The 24436-nt window shown below is 38.1% G+C and overlaps 1 protein-coding gene across 1 annotated transcript in view; it reads left to right on the top strand.

Moving 5' to 3' along the window:
* CASP7 (caspase 7) overlaps window positions 1-24436 on the top strand; it is a 472872-nt gene that overhangs the window by 241125 nt on the left and 207311 nt on the right. Inside the window, exons 3-4 of the mRNA XM_044055765.1 lie at window positions 3053-3201; window positions 21695-21823. Coding sequence (XP_043911700.1) covers window positions 3053-3201; window positions 21695-21823 — 278 coding nt within the window. The remainder of the gene's footprint in view (window positions 1-3052; window positions 3202-21694; window positions 21824-24436) is intronic.

The following is a 24436-nucleotide window of genomic DNA, read 5'->3' on the forward strand; positions in this document are numbered from 1 at the left end:
AGAAGATACCTCAGATTTCTTGCAGGTTCAACCCATTACCAATTCTCTGCATTGCCCTTTGGCTTATCTACTGCGCCCAGAGTGTTTACGAAATGCCTGGCATCAGTAATCGCCTTCTGCAGACTACAAGAGATACAAATCTACCCATATCTGGACGACTGCCTGATCCAAGCGGACAGGAAGGACATACTACTGCAGCACCTGGCGTTTGTAATAAAACTATTGAACTTCCTGGGATACACAGTCAACAAAAAGAAATCAAAACTAATACCCTCTCAACAAATACTTTTCCTGGGTGCCAGCTTGGATACAACCACCCAGATGGCCTACCTCACGCCAGACAAGCAAGGGCAACTGTCTCAATACTTCAGAAAAATGGCAACTTACACCAGGCTAACTGCAAGGAAAATCCTGCAGGCTCTGGGATTCATGGCATCTTGCATCCTACTAATCCCATGTGCAAAGCTGCATATGAGGAAACTTCAATGGTACCTAAAAAACTTATGGTCTCAACACAGCCACAGCTTGGAAGCAATTATACCACTCATTCCATGCCTTCAAAAGGAATTTATGTGGTGGGCTCAAGCTTGCCAAAGGAACACAGGTCTTCCTTTCTGTGTACCTCAAGCAACTCATATCATCACAACAGATGCCTCAGACTACGCCTGGGGAGCACACATGACAGATCAGTGCATTCAGGGAAAATGGACCCGAAAAGAGAAGCACCTTCACATCAACCAAAAGGAAATGCTAGCCATGCAAAAGGTTATTATGACCTTCAAAGACCTACTGCATCCAGGCCAGCTATTGATAAGGACAGACAACACCACAGTGATGTGGTACATAAACAGGGAGGAACTCATTCATACCCCCTGTGCAGGCAAGCCATGACCCTATGGAACACAGCACTGGACTTGCAAATTCAACTACAGGCACAATTCCTGCCAGGGAAGGAAAACACACTGGCAGACAACCTAAGCAGAAATATGACAGATCCACACGAATGGAAGTTGCATCCTCAAGTTTTCACAAAGATAACTCAGGCATGGGGACAGCCAGACATAGATCTCTTTGCTACCCACAGAAATTGCCAGTTGAAATAAATTTTTGTTCAAGGACCTATCATCCACAGGCCTGGAAAGTGGACGCACTTTCCTTCAATTGGGCAACATTGTCAGTCTATGCCTTCCCGCCTCTTCCTCTGCTGCCCAGAGTTCTATTAAAAGCCAGAGCAGAGAGGCCGAAAATGATTCTCATTGCACCAGACTGGCCAAGACAACACTGATATCCGCTCCTGAAGAGCCTGACACATTCCCCACCATGGATCCTGCCTCTAGTCCCTCTTCTGTTGTCCCAGCACAACTACAAAACTCTTCACAGCCATCTTCAAACTCTAAATCTAGCTGCATGGAGAATTCCTTGATTTCCCAACAGTTTCTCCTCTCCAAGGAGGTGCAGGATGTCATCTTGGAGGCCAGAAGACCTTCTACTAGAAAGGCCTACTCTGCCAAATGGAAACGATTTTGTGCCTGGAATCAAGAAAAGGGACAGAATCCTTGGGTAATGAACATACCTCAAATTTTACAGTACCTAGCTGAGATGTTAAACAATGGACTTTCCTTCTCCTCTGTCAAGATCCACGCGTCAGCCATTTCTGCACAATACAACACAGACCCTCCTTTATTCTCTCATCCTCTCTTAAGGCAGTTCCTCAGAGGGGCAAAGAATATTAAACCCCCAAGGAAACCACCAGTCCCTGCTTGGGACCTCAACTTTGTATTGGAAAAGCTGACCCTTCCTCCCTTCGAGCCAGCTTCCTCATCAGAGTTACAGTACTTGTCATGGAAAACAGCCTTTCTTCTGGCTATCACCTCAGCTCGCAGGGTTTCGGAGCTACAGGCCCTCATAGCTGTGCAACCATTCATCATTTTTCATCAGGACAGAGTTTCCTTATGAACCAACCCTACCTTTATGCCAAAGGTAGTATCCAGTGTAGCTTTGAATCAGACTATCCACTTACCTACCTTTTATCCTAATCCACAAAACAAAGGGGAAAGACTACTACATTCCTTGGACATTCACAGACAACTGCGTTACTACTTGGACAGGACAAAGCCATTCAGGAAATATGAGCAACTCTTTGTGTCCTATGCTGCAGGTGCTCAAGGAAAGGCTATTTCCAAACAGACATTTTCAAAATGGGTAGCCCACTGCATACGCTTTTGTTACTCATTTCATGGAAAAACTGTGCCTGCATGCATCAGATCCCACTCCACCAGAGCCACAGCTACTGCTGCAGCCTTCCTCAGGGGGGGTCCCTACCAAGGACATTTTGGAAGCAGCCACCTGGAGTTCAGTGCACACTTTCTCCAAGCACTATCACCTCCCACTATACTCAAAATCTAGAGCAGGCTTTGCCACAGCAGTCCTGCAGGGCATCCTAGCCCCTCCTAGTTCCACTTAGTGCCTACCACCCTTACTTAGCTTTGGGATTCTACCCATCTGTTATGACTGCAGCTGTATGCACAATGAACATAGTACAGTTTTGTACCTACCATAAATGTAGATGTTCGAGTGCTCATACAGCTGCAGTCCAGGTTGCCCTCCCTCCATCCCCTCTTAGGACAGGCCTTATGACAAACACTTTTCATACAACCTTTTTGGGGTATTCTTTTATGGTATATTTGCTTGCAACTACTGTTTTTGATTTTTCAACATTGCATCTTTGCATAACATTATGTTTGCCTTCCTTCTGGGGACACCTGACATCTGGGGCAAGAAAAACTGAAGAAAATGGCGTCTGCTGCCTCTTTTGTACCCCTGCCGCACTGACGTCAGGGAAGAAGTGACGACTACCGATGCCGGACCTAGACTTTGGAATTCGGCCGACCGAGGACCCGCCTGACGGCAGGATAACCCATCTGTTATGACTGCAGCTGTATGAGCACTCGAACATCTACATTTATGGTAGGTACAAAACTGTACTTTGTCATTCTAATGTCAGAATACATGGGGAGGCCATTTCTGAGAAAAACGTTTTGCTTTCTCCTAGTAAGAAGAAAAAGCATTCTGGTGAAGAACATGATTCCTCAACTGAAACTGCTCAGCGAGTTCGTGTTCCATTACTGCAGTATAACATGAATTATAAAAAAGTTGGAAAATGCATAATTATAAACAACAAAAACTTTGGTGTGAACACAGGTATTTGTAAGTCTCCTTATTGCTGTGTTTTTACAGAACAGAAATGCATTTTTTTTCATGCATAATTTGTGCTTTGATGTTGACTTGATTTTTCCTATCCGGTGATGTGGCAGATTAAAGTCTGAGAGACTCACACAATGTAAAAACTGTAGTTGTGTTTGTGTTGCTCATTTAATCAGAATTCAGCATTGCTTGAATGTGCGATAACACAGATGTCGCAGATGTTGCTTGGGCTGCATTTGCAGAATTTAAAAACCTCAGTGTACCTCGTCCCTTTCCCAGTTGAAAATGCATATCGGCTCAAAGCAGGGCTTCAGATATGAAGTCAGAAAGGAGAAAGAACACCAAAGCTGGAATGGGGTAAGTGAATTGCAAGGGCTTGAAGCTAGATTAAATGCCCTGACACTTAAAGTAAAGGAAGGGAGAAGAGCTGCTGAATTAGTATAGGTTCATAAGTGCATAGTAGGCTAAATGCCTAAAGCACCATTTTAAGCCTAGCCAATACCCAAGGTCAGAATCAAACCCTGCACCATGTGTCTGTGAGGTGAACACCTTAACTATTATGCCAAACCCACCCAAACTATCTGTAATTTGGTTTCAAATCCTACATTGCCTTTGCTGTTTCTGCAAACTCCCTGCATAGCACCTTGAGCCACATAGAAAGATGGGCCATCTACCAGATACAATAAAAGAAGAGATGAAAAACTAGAGAAGAGTTTAAAAAAGTGACATAAAATGAAGAGGGTAGTACTCATGGGGTATCTGAATCTGCCAGAATCAGACTGGAGTTGTTTCTGCTCTTCAAGAAACTAGAGAGTCTTGGGCAATTAGGATTTCAGCCAGTTGGTGCAGGACATTACCTGAAAGGACTGAATTCTGGACTTGGTCCTAACAGGTTCCAAGGATGTCATGGATGTCCACTTTAAGCACCATTAGCCCCCAGTAATTGTGCTACTGTGTGGTTTAAAGTAGGGAGAAGAAGAAAAAGGTAATGGTGTGGGTATGGGAAGAGTGATTATGCTGTGTTGGGAGACGAGGTCAGGAGTAATTTAAGACAAAGAGAGTAGAACAGGCTATTGTAATGGGTCAGGGATAGAATGCTCAGGGCTGTGGGCACGGATGTGCAGAAGAGCCAAAAGGAAAAGTGTGGAAACGGCAGTTGTGGTTATATAGAAGTGTGGGACTAGTAGCAGAGGTAGAAGATGGTATTGCATGAAGTGGAAAGCAAGTGTGGGAGGATGGAGGAGGCACAATACAAGCATTGACAGTAGTGGAAAGGGTAAAATTGAAAGGAATTTAGTTGAAGATGTCAGGAAGGGAAGCAAACACTTTTTAAAATGAATAGCAGGAGGATGGGACAGACTTATCCAAGCTGAGCTAAGATAGAAGGAAGATCACAGAAAACGGGGGGAGCAGAGTAGTTGAACCAATACTTTGTCTTCAAAAAAGGAAGGCAAGAAGGAGTCGTGATGAGAGAGAGAGAGAGGCAGGGCAGAATGGGGAAAACAGTGGACAGGCGTCCGGATGGAGCAGGGGATGGGGTTCATGAAATGACTGCTGTTGGGGGACAGGGAGCAGAGGGGATGCCTCCGGGACTCCACTGAAATCGGGACAGTTTATTGGCAGATCCCTGATGGAGATCTTCAGCAGACACTGAAATCAGGACAGTTTGTTGGCAGATCCGTGGTGGAGATCTTCAGCAGATTGCTGTCTTGTCAGAAGTGCCAGAAGAATTAGAAATAACATACGCGCACAGTTGATTTTTGGCAAGGGAGTAATATTTGGTGCTTTATTTAAATACTTCTGTATGTAATGTCAGCTGTTTTTAATTTCTGATGTAAGTATAGTAAGCGAGTGTAGGACACATATGTAGTGCAGTTTACAAGGGAGCAAAGGCTTATTCCTGAAAATATTTGGAGGGTGATAGAGGGTGGAGTGTTGATATTGCTGGTATTAGATCATATATATAGATTGTGGTGTGCACATTAGAATCATGTATAAAGTATCAGTGGTTTCATGCTAGAGTTCTTCAAATATTTAAAAAAAAAAAATCTAGTCAGGAACGTTCTACAGTATTCTGGGCAGTTTAGAGATATGTACAACATAACTGATATAATTTTTACTTACCCTTCCAGAACAGACAACTGATCAAGGTCTTTTGCTGGGACCCAAGCCCACTGGCAAAGAAGATGGGACACCATGTTATTTTCATGGAGAGGGAGATTCCACTATGCCTTCCATCCTCTTCCTCTTTTGCCCAAAGTCCTTTAAATATTACGAAGGACGATCCAAAACTCGTGTTGCTGACTCCCTTTTTGCCAAGACATAGGTTCATAGGTAGGTACTAGGCTATCTGCCCGAGGGCATTTATAAGCCTAGCCAGAGTGTGTCGGCTTTCGCCACCCCATTGATTGATTAACTGATCCTCTGTCAAGCAGAGCCAATGAAGTGATCCCAGGGGTGTATTTTGTGTTACCCATCCACTCGTCAAGGCTTCTCTTGAAGAGTGTTAGTGAGGGGCTCTGCCTAATGTAGTTAGAAATTTTGTTCCAAAGCATGGGGAGTCTCTGACGGGAATCTATCCTTCCAGCATGTTCTATTTATTGTTGTGGTGAGGTTTAGCTCAGTAGAGCGCATGGCTCGCAGTGACTTGGATTTCTTTAGGTGGAGCATGTCCATCATTTCTGAGTTGGACATGGCTTTGTAAGTCAGGCAGAGATTACCTCTGAGTAAGCAATATGCCACTGAGTACAGCCAGAGTTTTTTCAGTCGGGCTGCGTAGAACATATGTTTGAGGCCAGTAGTCTTCTTGGTGAGGTGCTTTTGTGGTCTTTCAAGCTGTTGGAAGTGTCTTGTGAGGTACATCCTAAATGGGGCATTGTACTCTATGATGGGTCTGATAAGTGACGAGTAGAGGGGCACTAACCTCTTTTTATTTCTAGATGTGAACCCCATAGTAATTAGATGGGCCACATAGAAGGATTTCCTAACTACTTTGGCAATATGATTGTCAAAGGAGAGATTACTATCTACCTGGGTCCCCAGATCTCTTATTACCTCTTCTGTATTAAGGGGGCTGCCGCCTATGTGGTAATTCGTGGGTGTTTTGTTTTTCCCAAACGGGATATGACTGCATTTTTTGACATTTAGCTTGAAGCCATGACTTTGACACCAGGTGTCTGTCTCAGTAAGGCCTTTTTGGAGGATGTCCGTGTCAGCCATCACTCGTTTCCCCTTCTGTTTCACCTGGCTAGGGTCTTTCATGACAAGTTATCCCCCAGGATGGGCTTACAGAACCCTCCTCTCCAAACTCTGCAGTTAACTGAGTGATAAAAGTTTTAATTCCTTTTGGGCACCACTTTTCTGAGATTATGCTTCAGGTTTTACAGTAGGCTAGAAAACCTACTACCAGAAAATCTTATGTAATTAAATGGAAGAAAGTTTCTTTGTGATGCAAAAAGAAGAAAAAGAATCCCTTTACAGTAGGAATTCCTACTGTCTTGTCTTATTTGTGGACTGGCTTACTGTTCTGTTAAAGCTCATTTGCCAGCCATTTCTGCTAGTCTGTCTATAGATCCGGGTCCATATCAGCATATCGAAAGCTGATAAGAGCGAACACTCTTTGATCGAATCCTAAACATCGATCAACCTAAATAGCGAAGACACAGAACAGCAACCCCCCCCCCCCCAGGGGAAAAAAATCATTGGACTGTTTTCGGGAGTTTGCCATTTCTCCATTGTGGTACAATCTTAGAGTTGGTATATTTAAGTAGGGGGGTGTGGGGGGTGAAACCCTCCACTTTGTTGTGGTTTTTATTTATTTATTTTTGCGGAACTGTTCTGTGTCTTCGCTATTTAGGTTGTTCGACATTTAGGGGTCGATCAAAGAGCGTTCGCTCTTATAATCTTTCGATAAGCTGATATAGACCCAGTAGATACAGCCCCTTCATCCCAGTTTGAGGTCAAACAGTTTTTGAAACTGTCCTTCACATTAGACCACCAAGAAAACCTATTCTTCCTTTTTGGGACCTGAATTGCATTCTGGTAAAACTGATTTTAGCACCCTTTGAGTCGGCCACCAGTTCATTCCTAAAGCTTTGCACTTGGAAAGTTGTGTTGGTTGCTTTGACATCTGCCAAGAGGATTTCAGAACTGCAAGCACTTATTGCAGTTTCTCCTATTTTTGGCCGTCAGTAAGAACAGCATTACCCTTTGGGCATAAAGCAGGGATTAGTCCCAAGTGGTCAGTGAGCAGTCTTTAAATTAATCCATTAGTCTTCATTCATTTTTCCTCTCCCAAAACAGAGCAGAGAGTATTCTTTTGGATGTTTATAGGCAGCTCAGTTTTGCTTAGACAAGACAAAAGGTCATTAGGAAGTCTGACTGACTTTTTGTATCTTTTCAAGATAAACTGTCAGCCAGTCTCCAAGCAAATCATTTCTTCTTGGATTTCTAAGCCCATTTCCTTTTGTTATTCTCATCATGGGAAACTGCTTCCTTCCTCTATCAAGACTTATTCTACTGGGGCTGTACATTCCTCTCTAGGCAACTACCTGGTCCTCTGCTCATACTTTTACTAAACACTACAAGTTTGATGTGTTTTCTGAGGCCAGACCATGTTTTGCCAGGTCTAAATTCCAAGATTTGTTGGACCATAATTCTGTTCCTTCTTCCTCCTCCCTCTCTTTTCAGTAGCTTTAGCACTCTCCCAGTTGTATGGAATGGTTTGCTATCAAATGGGTGATGGGACTTGTGGTTTATGTTAGTCCGAAACGCCCCATTCGATAGTCACGAAAGAACGAATAAATAAATGTAGAAATGCACAACAGCAAATGCAATACAACATTCGCTGTTGTGATTTTCTACATTTTAATGCAGATCGCACTATAGTGGGGATCAGGAAATGTACCCTTTCCCTCATTGTAGTGCGATCTCGTTTGTATATATAAGTAGCCGGGGGTGTGGGGGGCTATGTGCCCCCCACACGGGGGAGTGCAGGGGGCTTGCCCCCTGCAAAAACGTTCTTTGCTGTGTGTTTCACAGTAATACCAGTTGCAGAAGTGTTTTGAGTGTTCGAATTGTGTCGAATTTGAACATTCACCACTTTCGCGTTTAGACTTTTTTCTCGGTCGCTGTTTTTGTTTTAGTTTGTACGGTTCATAGAAATGATAATTCGCACAAAGTGCAGTCACTAAAATGATAGTAAACTGTATGGACTACTGCAACAGTGATGTTGAAAGGACATCATACAGTTACGTGAGAAGTTAGAATCCAGCAACAGTAGTGGTAAGGGACATCTGCAAACAAAGGGAATCTTGTCTTACCCCCCCCCCCCCCCCTGCCCACGATGTCTGCAAGCTCTGAGATCTGGGAATTACCTCTGCCAAGGAATCACTTCCTTGTTGTGAATCACATTGTTAGGGATTTCATTTTTCTGGCAGACAAATTCTGCAGATACTGGCTGCTGTTGGCTCATAGATGACCTCTCGATTCCTTGATGGTGCAGAAAAGTTTCCAATAGTGGGGTAACTTTACTACAGCTTCCCTAGCCAGCACCAAGTATAACACCTTCCGCTTCATTCTTTCACCAGGAAGATGCTCTTGCACATGTCTTCCCCCGGACCCTCACTATGGTGTTGTCCCATTTCCTCTGGTGATGGCATTCATTCAGAAAGCAAAACTTGACAGACTGTTGACCCAGGCTTGTGTGGTTCCCTCTACTATTGCCTCATCTTTTGGAGAAGGCCCCATTTTGAAACAAAGAAGAATACTTTTGTACTCTGGGAAAGAGAGCTCCCAAGCTGTACTCCCTCAGTGTAACTTCCTGGCTTCTCAACTTGCAGTTGTGGCCAGAAATTCCTTCATTTAATGAATAGATATTTAAGATTCTCTTGTTTTTCAACTTGCAGTTGTGGCCGGAAATTCCTTCATTTAATAAATAGATATTTAAGATTCTCTTGTTATCTCAGAAGCCAAATGCTACTAAAACATACAGAAAAAAATGGAAACTTTTTGGTTTGGGCTATTGCCAAGGAATTGGTTAAAACCCATTTGGTCACTTGATCCAGTTTCTGTGATGGCATTGATTCTAACTCCCTCATCTCAGGGACCAAGCAACCTTCCATTTTCTGCTTAAAGGCACTTTCTTGATCACCCATTCAGCCAGTAAGAGTGCTTTTAAAATTTTAGTAAGTACTCTGCTTAATCTAGAAGGGCAGCATATTACAGAAATGAAGAATTTGCTAGGTTTAGGTACCTGCCACTCTGCCTGGTGGTGTAGATATTGTAATATAAGTTTAGGTCCCTAGACTGGTGATTGCTTTAGCACTGATTTTGTTTATTAATTTTATATTCCCTGTCCAATTTGATGGTTTGTTGTTAATGCTTATGACATATGTCACACCTAGTACGTCGTGTGTACTACTGTATAGACACTTTCAAGTAAAATACAGTAACCCAACATCCCAATGAAAAGCATCAACTGTACAGAAAAAGTACCACCCTAACCTTGGAATAATGTATTGTACATATCTAACACTGACGGATAAAGGAAGTAAGGGAAATAATGTATTGTACATATCTAACACTGATGGATAAAGGAAGTAAGGGGAATAATGTATTGTACATATTTAACACTGACGTATGAAGGAAGTAAGGGGAATAATGTATTGTATATATAACACTGACTGATAAAGGAAGTAAGGGGAATAATGTATTGTACATATTTAACACTGATGTATAAAGGAAGTAAGGGGAATAATGTATTGTACATATTTAAAACTGACAGATAAAGGAAGTAAGGGGAATAATGTATTGTACATATCTAACACTGACGGATAAAGGAAGTAAGGGGAATAATGTATTGTACATATCTAACACTGACGGATAAAGGAAGTAAGGGGAATAATGTATTGTACATATTTAACACTGACAGATAAAGGAAGTAAGGGGAATAATGTATTGTACATATTTAACACTGACGGATAAAGGAGGTAAGGGGAATAATGTATTGTACATATCTAACACTTGGATAAAGGAAGTAAGGGAATAATGTATTGTACATATTTAACACTGACGGATAAAGGAAGTAAGGGGAATAATGTATTGTACATATTTAACACTGACTGATAAAGGAAGTAAGGGGAATAATGTATTGTACATATTTAACACTGACGTATAAAGGAGGTAAGGGGAATAATGTATTGTACATATTTAACACTGACGTATAAAGCAGGTAAGGGGAATAATGTATTGTACATATTTAACACTGACTGATAAAGGAAGTAAGGGGAATAATGTATTGTACATATTTAACACTGACTGATAAAGGAAGTAAGGGGAATAATGTATTGTACATATCTAACACTGACGGATAAAGGAAGTAAGGGGAATAATGTATTGTACATATCTAACACGGACGGATAAAGGAAGTAAGGGGAATAATGTATTGTACATATTTAACACTGACGGATAAAGGAAGTAAGGGGAATAATGTATTGTACATATCTAACACTGACGTATAAAGGAAGTAAGAGGAATAATGTATTGTATATATAACACTGAGTGATAAAGGAAGTAAGGGAAATAATGTATTGTACATATTTAACACGGACGGATAAAGGAAGTAAGGGGAATAATGTATTGTACATATCTAACACTGAGTGATAAAGGAAGTAAGGGGAATAATGTATTGTACATATTTAACACTGACGGATAAAGGAAGTAAGGGGAATAATGTATTGTACATATTTAACACTGACTGATAAAGGAAGTAAGGGGAATAATGTATTGTACATATCTAACACTGACGGATAAAGGAACTAAGCGGAATAATGTATTGTACATATCTTAAACTGACGGATAAAGGAAGTAAGGGGAATAATGTATTGTACATATCTAACACTGACGTATAAAGGAAGTAAGAGGAATAATGTATTGTACATATTTAACACTGACGGATAAAGGAATTAAGGGGAATAATGTATTGTACATATTTAACACTGTCGTATAAAGGAAGTAAGGGGAATAATGTATTGTATATATAACACTGACTGATAAAGGAAGTAAGGGGAATAATGTATTGTACAGCTTTAACACTGACGGATAAAGGAAGTAAGGGGAATAATGTATTGTATATATAATACTGACGGAGAAAGGAAGTAAGGGGAATAATGTATTGTATATATAATACTGACGGATAAAGGAAGTAAGGGGAATAATGTATCATACATATTTAACACTGACGGATAAAGGAAGTAAGGGGAGTAATGTATTGTATATATAATACTGACGGATAAAGGAAGGAAGGGGAATAATGTATTGTATATATAATACTGACTGATAAAGGAAGTAAGGGGAATGATGTATTGTACATATCTAATACTGACGGATAAAGGAAGTAAGGGGAATAATGTATCGTACATATTTAACACTGACGGATAAAGGAAGTAAGGGGAATAATGTATTGTACATATTTAACACTGACGGATAAAGGAAGTAAGAGGAATAATGTATTGTACATATCTAACACTGAGTGATAAAGGAAGTAAGGGGAATAATATATTGTACATATCTAACACTGACGGATAAAGGAAGTAAGGGGAATAATGTATTGTACATATCTAACACTGACGGATAAAGGAAGTAAGGGGAATAATGTATTGTACATATTTAACAGTGACTGATAAAGGAAGTAAGGGGAATAATGTATCATACATATTTAACACTGACGGATAAAGGAAGTAAGGGGAGTAATGTATTGTACATATCTAACACTGACGGATAAAGGAAGTAAGGGGAATAATGTATTGTACATATTTAACACTGACGTATAAAGGAAGTAAGGGGAATAATGTATTGTATATATAACACTGACTGATAAAGGAAGTAAGGGGAATAATGTATTGTACATATTTAACACTGATGTATAAAGGAAGTAAGGGGAATAATGTATTGTACATATTTAAAACTGACAGATAAAGGAAGTAAGGGGAATAATGTATTGTACATATTTAACACTGACGGATAAAGGAAGTAAGGGGAATAATGTATTGTACATATTTAACACTGAAGGATAAAGGAAGTGAGGGGAATAATGTATCGTACATATTTAACACTGATGTATAAAGTAAGTGAGGGGAATAATGTATTGTACATATCTAACACTGACGGATAAAAGAAGTAAGGGGAATAATGTATTGTACATATCTAACACTGACGTATAAAGGAAGTAAGGGGAATAATGTATTGTATATATAACACTGACTGATAAAGGAAGTAAGGGAAATAATGTATTGTACATATCTAACACTGACGGATAAAGGAAGTAAGAGGAATAATGTATTGTACATATTTAACACTGAGTGATAAAGGAAGTACGGGGAATAATGTATTGTACATATCTAACACTGACGGATAAAGGAAGTAAGGGGAATAATGTATTGTACATATTTAACACTGACGAATGAAGGAAGTAAGGGGAATAATGTATTGTACATATTTAACACTGACAGATAAAGGAAGTAAGGGGAATAATATATTGTACATATCTAACACTGACGGATAAAGGAAGTAAGGGGAATAATGTATTGTATATATAACACTGACTGATAAAGGAAGTAAGGGGAATAATGTATTGTACATATCTGACACTGACGGATAAAGGAAGTAAGGGGAATAATGTATTGTATATATAACACTGACTGATAAAGGAAGTAAGGGGAATAATGTATTGTACATATCTAACACTGACGGATAAAGGAAGTAAGGGGAGTAATGTATTATACATATTTAACACTGACGGATAAAGGAAGTAAGGGGAATAATGTATTGTATATATAACACTGACTGATAAAGGAAGTAAGGGGAATAATGTATTGTACATATCTAACACTGACGGATAAAGGAAGTAAGGGGAATAATGTATTGTACGTATTTAACACTGACGGATAAAGGAAGTAAGGGGAATAATGTATTGTACATATTTAACACTGACAGATAAAGGAAGTAAGGGGAATAATGTATTGTATATATAACACTGACTGATAAAGGAAGTAAGGGGAATAATATATTGTACATATCTAACACTGACGGATAAAGGAAGTAAGGGGAGTAATGTATTATACATATTTAACACTGATGGATAAAGGAAGTAAGGGGAATAATGTATTGTACATATCTAACACTGACGGATAAAGGAAGTAAGGGGAATAATGTATTGTACATATCTAACACTGACGGATAAAGGAAGTAAGGGGAATAATGTATTGTACATATCTAACACTGACGGATAAAGGAAGTAAGGAGAATAATGTATTGTACATATCTAACACTGACGGATAAAAGAAGTAAGAGGAATAATGTATTGTACATATCTAACTCTGAGTGATAAAGGAAGTAAGGGGAATAATGTATTGTACATATTTAACACTGAGTGATAAAGGAAGTAAGGGGAATAATGTATTGTACATATTTAACACTGATGGATAAAGGAAGTAAGGGGAATAATGTATTGTACATATTTAACACTGACAGATAAAGGAAGTAAGGGGAATAATGTATTGTACATATTTTACACTGACAGATAAAGGAAGTAAGGGGAATAATGTATTGTATATATAACACTGACTGATAAAGGATGTAAGGGGAATAATGTATTGTACATATTTAACACTGACGGATGAAGGAAGTAAGGGGAATAATGTATTGTACATATTTAACACTGACAGATAAAGGAAGTAAGGGGAATAATGTATTGTATATATAACACTGACTGATAAAGGAAGTAAGGGAAATAATGTATTGTACATATTTAACACTGAGTGATAAAGGAAGTAAGGGGAATAATGTATTGTACATATTTAACACTGACGGATGAAGGAAGTAAGGGGAATAATGTATATATATCACTGACTGATAAAGGAAGTAAGGGAAACAATGTATTGTACATATCTAACACTGACGGATAAAGGAAGTAAGAGGAATAATGTATTGTACATATTTAACACTGAGTGATAAAGGAAGTAAGGGGAATAATGTATTGTACATATTTAACACTGACGGATGAAGGAAGTAAGGGGAATAATGTATTGTACATATTTAACACTGACAGATAAAGGAAGTAAGGGGAATAATGTATTGTATATATAACACTGACTGATAAAGGAAGTAAGGGAAATAATGTATTGTACATATCTAACACTGACGGATAAAGGAAGTAAGAGGAATAATGTATTGTACATATTTAACACTGAGTGATAAAGGAAGTAAGGGGAATAATGTATTGTACATATCTAACACTGACGGATAAAGGAAGTAAGGGGAATAATGTATTGTACATATTTAACACTGACAGATGAAGGAAGTAAGGGGAATAATGTATTGTACATATTTAACACTGACGGATAAAGGAAGTAAGGGGAATAATGAATTGTACATATTTAACACTGACGGATAAAGGAAGTAAGGGGAATAATGTATTGTACATATCTAACACTGACTGATAAAGGAAGTAAGGGGAATAATGTGTTGTTCATATCCAACACTGACGGATAAAGGAAGTAAGGGGAATAATGTATTGTACATATCTTAAACTGACGGATAAAGGAAGTAAGGGGAATAATGTATTGTACATATCTAACACTGACTGATAAAGGAAGAAAGGGGAATAATGTATTGTACATATTTAACACTGACGTATAAAGGAAGTAAGGGGAATAATGTATTGTACATATTTAACACTGTGGATGAAGGAAGTAAGGAATAATGTATTGTACATATTTATCATTGTGGATAAAAAGTAAGGGGAATAATGTATTGTACATATTTAACACTGACGGATAAAGGAAGTAAGGGGAATAATGTATTGTACATATTTAACACTGATGGATAAAGGAAGTAAGGGGAATAATGTATTGTACATATCTAACACTGACGGATAAAGGAAGTAAGGGGAATAATGTATTGTACATATTTAACACTGACGGATAAAGGAAGTAAGGGGAATAATGTATTGTACATATCTAACACTGACGTATAAAGGAAGTAAGAGGAATAATGTATTGTACATATTTAACACTGACAGATAAAGGAAGTAAGAGGAATAATGTATTGTACATATTTAACACTGACAGATAAAGGAAGTAAGGGGAATAATGTATTGTACATATTTAACACTGACTGATAAAGGAAGTAAGGGGAATAATGTATTGTATATATTTATCACTGACGGATAAAGGAAGTAAGGGGAATAATGTATTGTATATATTTAACACTGACGTATAAAGGAAGTAAGGGGAATAATGTATTGTACATATTTAACACTGACGTATAAAGGAAGTAAGGGGAATAATGTATTGTACATATCTAACACTGACGGATAAAGGAAGTAAGGGGAATAATGTATTGTACATATTTAACACTGAGAGATTAAGGAAGTAAGGGGAATAATGTATTGTACATATTTAACACTGACTGATAAAGGAAGTAAGGGGAATAATATATTGTACATATCTAACACTGACGTATAAAGGAAGTAAGGGGAATAATGTATTGTACATATCTAACACTGATATAAAAGCAGTAAGGGAATAATGTATTGTACATATTTAACACTGACGTATAAAGGAAGTAAGGGGAATAATGTATTGTATATATTTAACACTGACGTATAAAGGAAGTAAGGGGAATAATGTATTGTATATATTTAACACTGGATAAAGGAAGTAAGGAATAATGTATTGTACATATTTAACACTGACGGATAAAGGAAGTAAGGGAATAATGTATTGTACATATCTAACACTGACGGATAAAGGAAGTAAGAATAATGTATTGTACATATTTAACACTGATTATAAAGGAAGTAAGGGAATAATGTATTGTACATATCTAACACTGACGGATAAAAGAAGTAAGGGAATAATGTATTGTACATATTTAACACTGACGGATAAAGGAAGTAAGGGGAATAATGTATTGTACATATTTAACACTGACGGATAAAGGAAGTAAGGAGAATAATGTATTGTATATATTTAACACTGACGGATAAAGGAAGTAAGGGGAATAATGTATTGTACATATCTAACTCTGAGTGATAAAGGAAGTAAGGGGAATAATGTATTGTATATATAACACTGACTGATAAAGGAAGTAAGGGGAATAATGTATTGTACATAACTAACACTGACGGATAAAGGAAGTAAGGGGAATAATGTATTGTACATATCTAACACTGACGTATAAAGCAGGTAAGGGGAATAATGTATTGTACATATTTAACACTGACGGATAAAGGAAGTAAGGGGAATAATGTATTGTATATATCTAACACTGACGGATAAAGGAAGTAAGGGGAATAATGTATTGTATATATAACACTGACTGATAAAGGAAGTAAGGGAAATATATTGTACATATTTAACAGTGAGTGATAAAGGAAGTAAGGGGAATAATGTATTGTACATATGTAACACTGAGTGATAAAGGAAGTAAGGGGAATAATGTATTGTACATATCTAACACTGACGGATAAAGGAAGTAAGGGGAATAATGTATTGTACATATTTAACACTGACGTATGAAGGAAGTAAGGGGAATAATGTATTGTACATAATCTAACACTGACGGATAAAGGAAGTAAGGGAAATAATGTATTGTACATATTTAACACTGACGGATAAAGGAAGTAAGGGGAATAATGTATTGTACATATTTAACACTGACGTATAAAGGAGGTAAGGGGAATAATGTATTGTACATATTTAACACTGACGGATAAAGGAAGTAAGGGGAATAATGTATTGTACATATTTAACACTGACTGATAAAGGAAGTAAAGGGAATAATGTATTGTACATATTTAACACTGAGGGATAAAGGAAGTAAGGGGAATAATGTATTGTACATATCTAACACTGAGGGATAAAGGAAGTAAGGGGAATAATGTATTGTACATATCTAACACTGACTGATAAAGGAAGTAAGGGGAATAATGTATTGTACAGCTTTAACACTGACGGATAAAGGAAGTAAGGGGAATAATGTATTGTACATGTTTAACACTGACATATAAGGGAGGTAAGGGGAATAATGTATTGTACAGATTTAACACTGACGGATAAAGGAAGTAAGGGGAATAATGTATTGTACATATTTAACACTGACGGATAAAGGAAGTAAGGGGAATAATGTATTGTATATATAATACTGACGGATAAAGGAAGTAAGGGGAATAATGTATTGTATATATAATACTGACGGATAAAGGAAGTAAGGGGAATAATGTATTGTACATATCTAACACTGACGGATAAAGGAAGTAAGGGGAATAATGTATCATACATATTTAACACTGACGGATAAAGGAAGTAAGGGGAATAATGTATTGTATATATAATACTGACGGATAAAGGAAGGAAGGGGAATAATGTATTGTATATATAATACTGACTGATAAAGGAAGTAAGGGGAATAATGTATTGTACATATCTAACACTGACGGATAAAGGAAGTAAGGGGAATAATGTATTGTACATATCTAACACTGACGGATAAAGGAAGTAAGGGAAATAATGTATAGTACATATCGAACACTGACGGATAAAGGAAGTAAGGGGAATAATGTATTGTACATATTTAAAACTGACAGATAAAGGAAGTAAGGAGAATAATGTATTGTACATATCTAACACTGACGGATAAAGGAAGTAAGGGGGATAATGTATTGTACATATTTAACACTGACGGATAAAGGAAGTAAGGGGAATAATGTATTGTACATATCTAAAACTGACTGATAAAGGAAGTAAGGGGAATAATGTATTGTACATATTTAACACTGACTGATAAAGGAAGTAAGGGGAATAATGTATTGTACATATCTAACACTGACGGATGAAGGAAGTAAGGGGAATAATGTATTGTACATATCTAACACTGACTGATAAAGGAAGTAAGGGAAATAATGTATTGTACATATCTAACACTGACGGATAAAGGAAGTAAGAGGAATAATGTATTGTATATATAACACTGAGTGATAAAGGAAGTAAGGGAAATAATGTATTGTACATATTTAACACTGACGGATGAAGGAAGTAAGGGGAATAATGTATTGTACATATTTAACAGTGGCGGATAAAGGAAGTAAGGGGAATAATATATTGCACATATTTAACACTGACGGATAAAGGAAGTAAGGGGAATAATGTATTGTACATATCTGACACTAACTGATAAAGGAAGTAAGGGGAATAATGTATTGTACATATCTAACACTGACGGATAAAGGAAGTAAGGGGAATAATGTATTGTACATATTTAACACTGACGTATAAAGGAGGTAAGGGGAATAATGTATTGTACATATTTAACACTGACGGATAAAGGAAGTAAGGGGAATAATGTATTGTACATATTTAACACTGACGGATAAAGGAAGTAAGGGGAATAATGTATTGTACATATTTAACACTGACGGATAAAGGAAGTAAGGGGAATAATGTATCATACATATTTAACACTGACAGATAAAGGAAGTAAGGGGAATAATGTATATATAACACTGACTGATAAAGGAAGTAAGGGAAATAATGTATTGTACATATCTAACACTGACGGATAAAGGAAGTAAGAGGAATAATGTATTGTACATATTTAACACGGTGTGATAAAGGAAGTAAGGGGAATAATGTATTGTACATATTTAACACTGACGGATGAAGGAAGTAAGGGGAATAATGTATTGTACATATTTAACACTGACAGATAAAGGAAGTAAGGGGAATAATGTATTGTATATATAACACTGACTGATAAAGGAAGTAAGGGAAATAATGTATTGTACATATCTAACACTGACGGATAAAGGAAGTAAGGGAAATAATGTATTGTACATATCTAACACTGACGGATAAAGGAAGTAAGAGGAATAATGTGTTAACACTGAGTGATAAAGGAAGTAAGGGAAATAATGTATTGTACATATTTAACACTGACAGATGAAGGAAGTAAGGGGAATAATGTATTGTACATATTTAACACTGACGGATAAAGGAAGTAAGGGGAATAATGTATTGTACATATTTAACACTGACGGATAAAGGAAGTAAGGGGAATAATGTATTGTACATATCTAACACTGACGGATAAAGGAAGTAAGGGGAATAATGTATTGTTCATATCCAACACTGACGGATAAAGGAAGTAAGGGGAATAATGTATTGTACATATCTAACACTGACTGATAAAGGAAGTAAGGGGAATAATGTATTGTACATATTTAACACTGACGTATAAAGGAAGTAAGGGGAATAATGTATTGTATATATAACACTGACGTATAAAGGAAGTAAGGGGAATAATGTATTGTACATATTTAACACTGACGGATGAAGGAAGTAAGGGGAATAATGTATTGTACATATTTATCATTGACGGATAAAGGAAGTAAGGGGAATAATGTATTGTACATATTTAACACTGATGGATAAAGGAAGTAAGGGGAATAATGTATTGTACATATCTAACACTGACGGATAAAGGGAGTAAGGGGAATAATGTATTGTACGTATCTAACACTGACGGATAAAGGAAGTAAGGGGAATAATGTATTGTACATATTTAACACTGATGGATAAAGGAAGTAAGGGGAATAATGTATTGTACGTATCTAACACTGACGGATAAAGGAAGTAAGGGGAATAATGTATTGTACATATTTAACACTGACGGATAAAGGAAGTAAGGGGAATAATGTATTGTACATATCTAACACTGACGTATAAAGGAAGTAAGAGGAATAATGTATTGTACATATTTAACACTGACGGATAAAGGAATTAAGGGGAATAATGTATTGTATATATTTAACACTATCAGTCAGTGTTATATATACAATACATTATCCCCCTTACTTCCTTTATCAGTCAGTGTTATATATACAATACATTATCCCCCTTACTTCCTTTATCTGTCAAAGGAAGTAAGGGAAATAATGTATTGTACATATCTAACACTGACGGATAAAGGAAGTAAGAGGAATAATGTATTGTATATATAACACTGACGGATAAAGGAAGTAAGGGGAATAATGTATTGTACATATTTAACACTGACAGATAAAGGAAGTAAGGGAAATAATGTATCGTACATATCTAACACTGACGGATAAAGGAAGTAAGGGGAATAATGTATTGTACATATTTAACACTGACGGATAAAGGAAGTAAGAGGAATAATGTATTGTACATATCTAACACTGAGTGATAAAGGAAGTAAGGGGAATAATATATTGTACATATCTAACACTGACGGATAAAGGAAGTAAGGGGAATAATGTATTGTACATATCTAACACTGATGGATAAAGGCAGTAAGGGGAATAATGTATTGTACATATCTAACACTGACGGATAAAGGAAGTAAGGGGAATAATGTATTGTATATATAATACTGACGGATAAAGGAAGTAAGGGGAATAATGTATTGTATATATAATACTGACGGATAAAGGAAGTAAGGGGAATAATGTATTGTACATATCTAACACTGACGGATAAAGGAAGTAAGGGGAATAATGTATTGTACATATTTAACACTGACGTATGAAGGAAGTAAGGGGAATAATGTATTGTATATATAATACTGACTGATAAAGGAAGTAAGGGGAATAATGTATTGTACATATCTAACACTGACGGATAAAGGAAGTAAGGGGAATAATATATTGTGCATATTTAACACTGACGTATAAAGGAGGTAAGGGGAATAATGTATTGTACATATTTAACACTGACAGATAAAGGAAGTAAGGGGAATAATGTATTGTACATATTTAACACTGACGGATAAAGGAAGTAAGGGTAGTAATGTATTGTACATATTTAACACTGACGTATAAAGGAAGTAAGGGGAATAATGTATTGTACATATCTAACACTGACAGATAAAGGAAGTAAGGGGAATAATGTATTGTACATATTTAACACTGACAGATAAAGGAAGTAAGGGATTCTTAATTCCTTTAATGGACTCTGTCATAAAATCTGCAGCTATATTGACACTTCATGTAACTACTTTTGCTTGAAATGATACACTGCAGGTGTGCTACAAAAGTTTAGCATCAAGATGTCCAAACGATAATCCTTCCTTGTTAAACTACCAGTGTGTGGAGGTAGAGGGTCTATTATTTCAGTGACCATAGTAAATAGCCCTGTTTGTTCTGTAGCAGTAATGATTTCAGGTTTTATAGGCAAGCACTAGGCTTGCTTCCCTTGTGGGCAATTTCAAACTGAGCCAGTCTCCTGGTATGCTTGAATCAACCTATCCCATCTGGCTAGAGACTGGTTGTACCCATCCTGTGGCCAACAGTTTTAAATCACCCCCAGTGAGAATAAATCTGTCAGTCAGAATTTTAGTGTAGGTCTTTGGAGCACATGCTTGAGTTAGATAAAGGACGAGTCTTATGTAGCAGTGATTTTTTTTTTTTCAGGTATGAGTGCACGAAATGGCACAGACAAAGATGCAGGTGACCTGTTCAAGTGTTTCCAGATGCTGGGATTTGAAGTTTTTGTCTATAATGATCAGACCACACATGAAATGCAGTCCTTGCTTCAGAAGGGTAAGTCTTAGGATAACCTTTGTAGCTTATCATTGCTAAATGCTGTATGTGTATTTTTCCTGAAATGTTCTGCTTGTCAGGTGATTTTCTTAATTGATACTGTCTTGATTTTGCTGAGTTTGTTTCCTGCTACCTGCTGATGGTGAAACATTCCTTTCCATGTGGCTGACTTGTCTGTGTATAAAGAAGTTTCAGTAGCTAAAGAAATGGCTCATGAAAAAATTCCAAGTATTGAACAATATAATAGTTAAAACAGCAAGACCGGTAGCTTTCAGTAAAACTGAAGTTGCTTCTGAGAACTCAATGAGTCATATAATGGGAGTGGACAAGGTTTTGGCCAGTATATGGAAGCTCTGTGGGGGAGAGGTACTGTGACCATCCCTGGCAAAGCAGTTAGGGCAGTCTACCATCTCTTCCCAGGCTGATATATATTGTACCCACTTCAAATGATACCAAAAGTTAAGCCATTTGTTTGTCAGTTGTATTTTATTCATACTGCAGCATCATTCTTGCTGATACTAGAGTACTGCACAAGGATAGGTTTGTACCTCCTCAGACACATATTCAGAAACATGCATAATGTCTCTACATATAGTTCGCTGGTACATCTGAAGTCATTTACACCCAAGGGCGCAGTGACTGTATCATATGTGCACTTGTGATGCAGGGACTTGAGTACTTGCATGATGTGACAAATAATGGTGCCAGATAGGTTACTGACCTTGATCCTGTCTTTGCACAGCCTCATGAGGGGTACATCTGTTTGGTTCACTACAGAGTCAGCTGTGATCAGAATATTGGATTGTGTGGAGGTCTGCCTCATGGGTTTCTGGAATGAGTCAGTGTGACTCCTAGATGTATGTTTCACACTGGGTACTGCCTCTGGTGTGTGTTTGTGAGTTTATTTATTCATCATAATCATTAGCCCCCCTTTTCCCATTTTTTCTACATGGGGTCGGGGTATCGTGTGAACTGTCACCATCTCTCTCGATTCAGTGCCACACTCCTGCCTTCTTCAACACTCATGCCTGACTGTCGCAGATCTTCTTTCACAGAGTCCATCCACCTCTTTGCTGGACATCCTTGCTTCCTCTTACCTTCTTCCTGTCTTCCCAAATCTTCCTCACCCGTTTGTTTTCTACTTTTCTACACATGTGCCCAAACCACCGTAATCTGTTCTCTTTGATCTTTTCTGCAATTGGAGCTACTTTGGCCTCTGTTCTTACATCCTCATTTCTTCGTCTGTCCCACAGTGTGCATCCTACCACCTTTCTCAGGCAGTTCATTTCCATCACCTCTAGCTTCTTCAATTGATGTTCATCGTGTTTCACTGTTGCAGTCATTACACTTGGGTTATCCTGCTAGCAGGCGACTCGCAGTCGGCCCGAGTTCCACAGTTTTGGTCTTGTGTCGGTTGCTGTCGCCTCTTCCCTGACGTCAGTGCGCCAGGGGTATAAAAGTTGCGACCAACGCCATTTTCTCCAGTCTTTCTTGCCGCGCGGTGCCCGATGCAAAAGCAGTTCGCAAGTGCCAGTCAACCGACTCCTGAGATTTTCAAAATTGAGTTTCAGAGCTGAAGTCTTCAATAAAGCTTAGTACCCCATTGGGGAAACTTTTTCTTGCTCCAGACCGATGTCAGTAAAAGTTAATAATTGTATTTCTTGTGGGAAGCAAATACCTCATAAGGGCTTTCACTCTTACTGTCTTCCTTGCCTAGGCCCTGACCACGATGTTACTAGTTGTCTGTTTTGTGCTAGATTCAATAAATGCACTATTAAACATTGGTTTGATTTTGCTTTACATTATTTTGGCCGTAGGTTTAATTACATAATGCCGTCGGAACAACCAATGACCGGAATTTATAAAAAGGCAAAGACAAAGAAAAGGACAGGCATCCGAGGTCCAAAACCGATGACAAAGCCTCTTCTAGGCCAGTCGCCGGTTATCAGTGAGGCGCTTTCGCAGCCCCTGACACCTGCTACCTCAGAGCCACAGGCCGCTTCCGACTCTCACGTGGAGACAGCTTGGCCTCTGGAAGCTCAAGGTATTGTGCCTACGGAAACTAATCCCTCAGATGGGTCCGGAGCCGCTGAGCAGGCATCGGCTTCTGAGGGTGTTTTCAGACCTTCACAACTTACCATTAAAGACAAAGAAACAAGTACAGCATTCTCCTGGACATTCCTCCATGCCTAAGAACAGATGCTTAAAATGGCCGAAGACCTCATTACTCTAATCAGGGATTCCCATCCCCCTCCTGAGAAAAGGCCTAGGCAGGATACAGACTATCATTCCTCTGATCAGGTTTCCATTTCCTCTGATTCCTCTTCAGACCAGAGATACTCTACCCCCCATGAATACTCTGATGCTGAAGAATCTATCCCTTCAGCCTCTCCTCCTGAGGATTATTCTTTTGGGGAAACTTTGCATACCATGAGGGAGCATTTCCATTGGGAAAGTCAGGATTACTCAGAATCCAAGAAAAGGCTCAGGGATTTCCTTTTATTGCCTCAGCACAGGCCGCTGGCTATTCTGCCTGTGCTAGACATTGTGGATGATGTCTTCTGTGACCCCAGCTTATCTCCTGATTCTTTGCCCCCTGCTCCAGCCAAGCCA

This window comes from Protopterus annectens, chromosome 14.part0 (assembly GCF_019279795.1).
Source record: "Protopterus annectens isolate FY-2018-M chromosome 14.part0, PAN1.0, whole genome shotgun sequence".
NCBI lineage: Eukaryota > Metazoa > Chordata > Ceratodontiformes > Protopteridae > Protopterus > Protopterus annectens.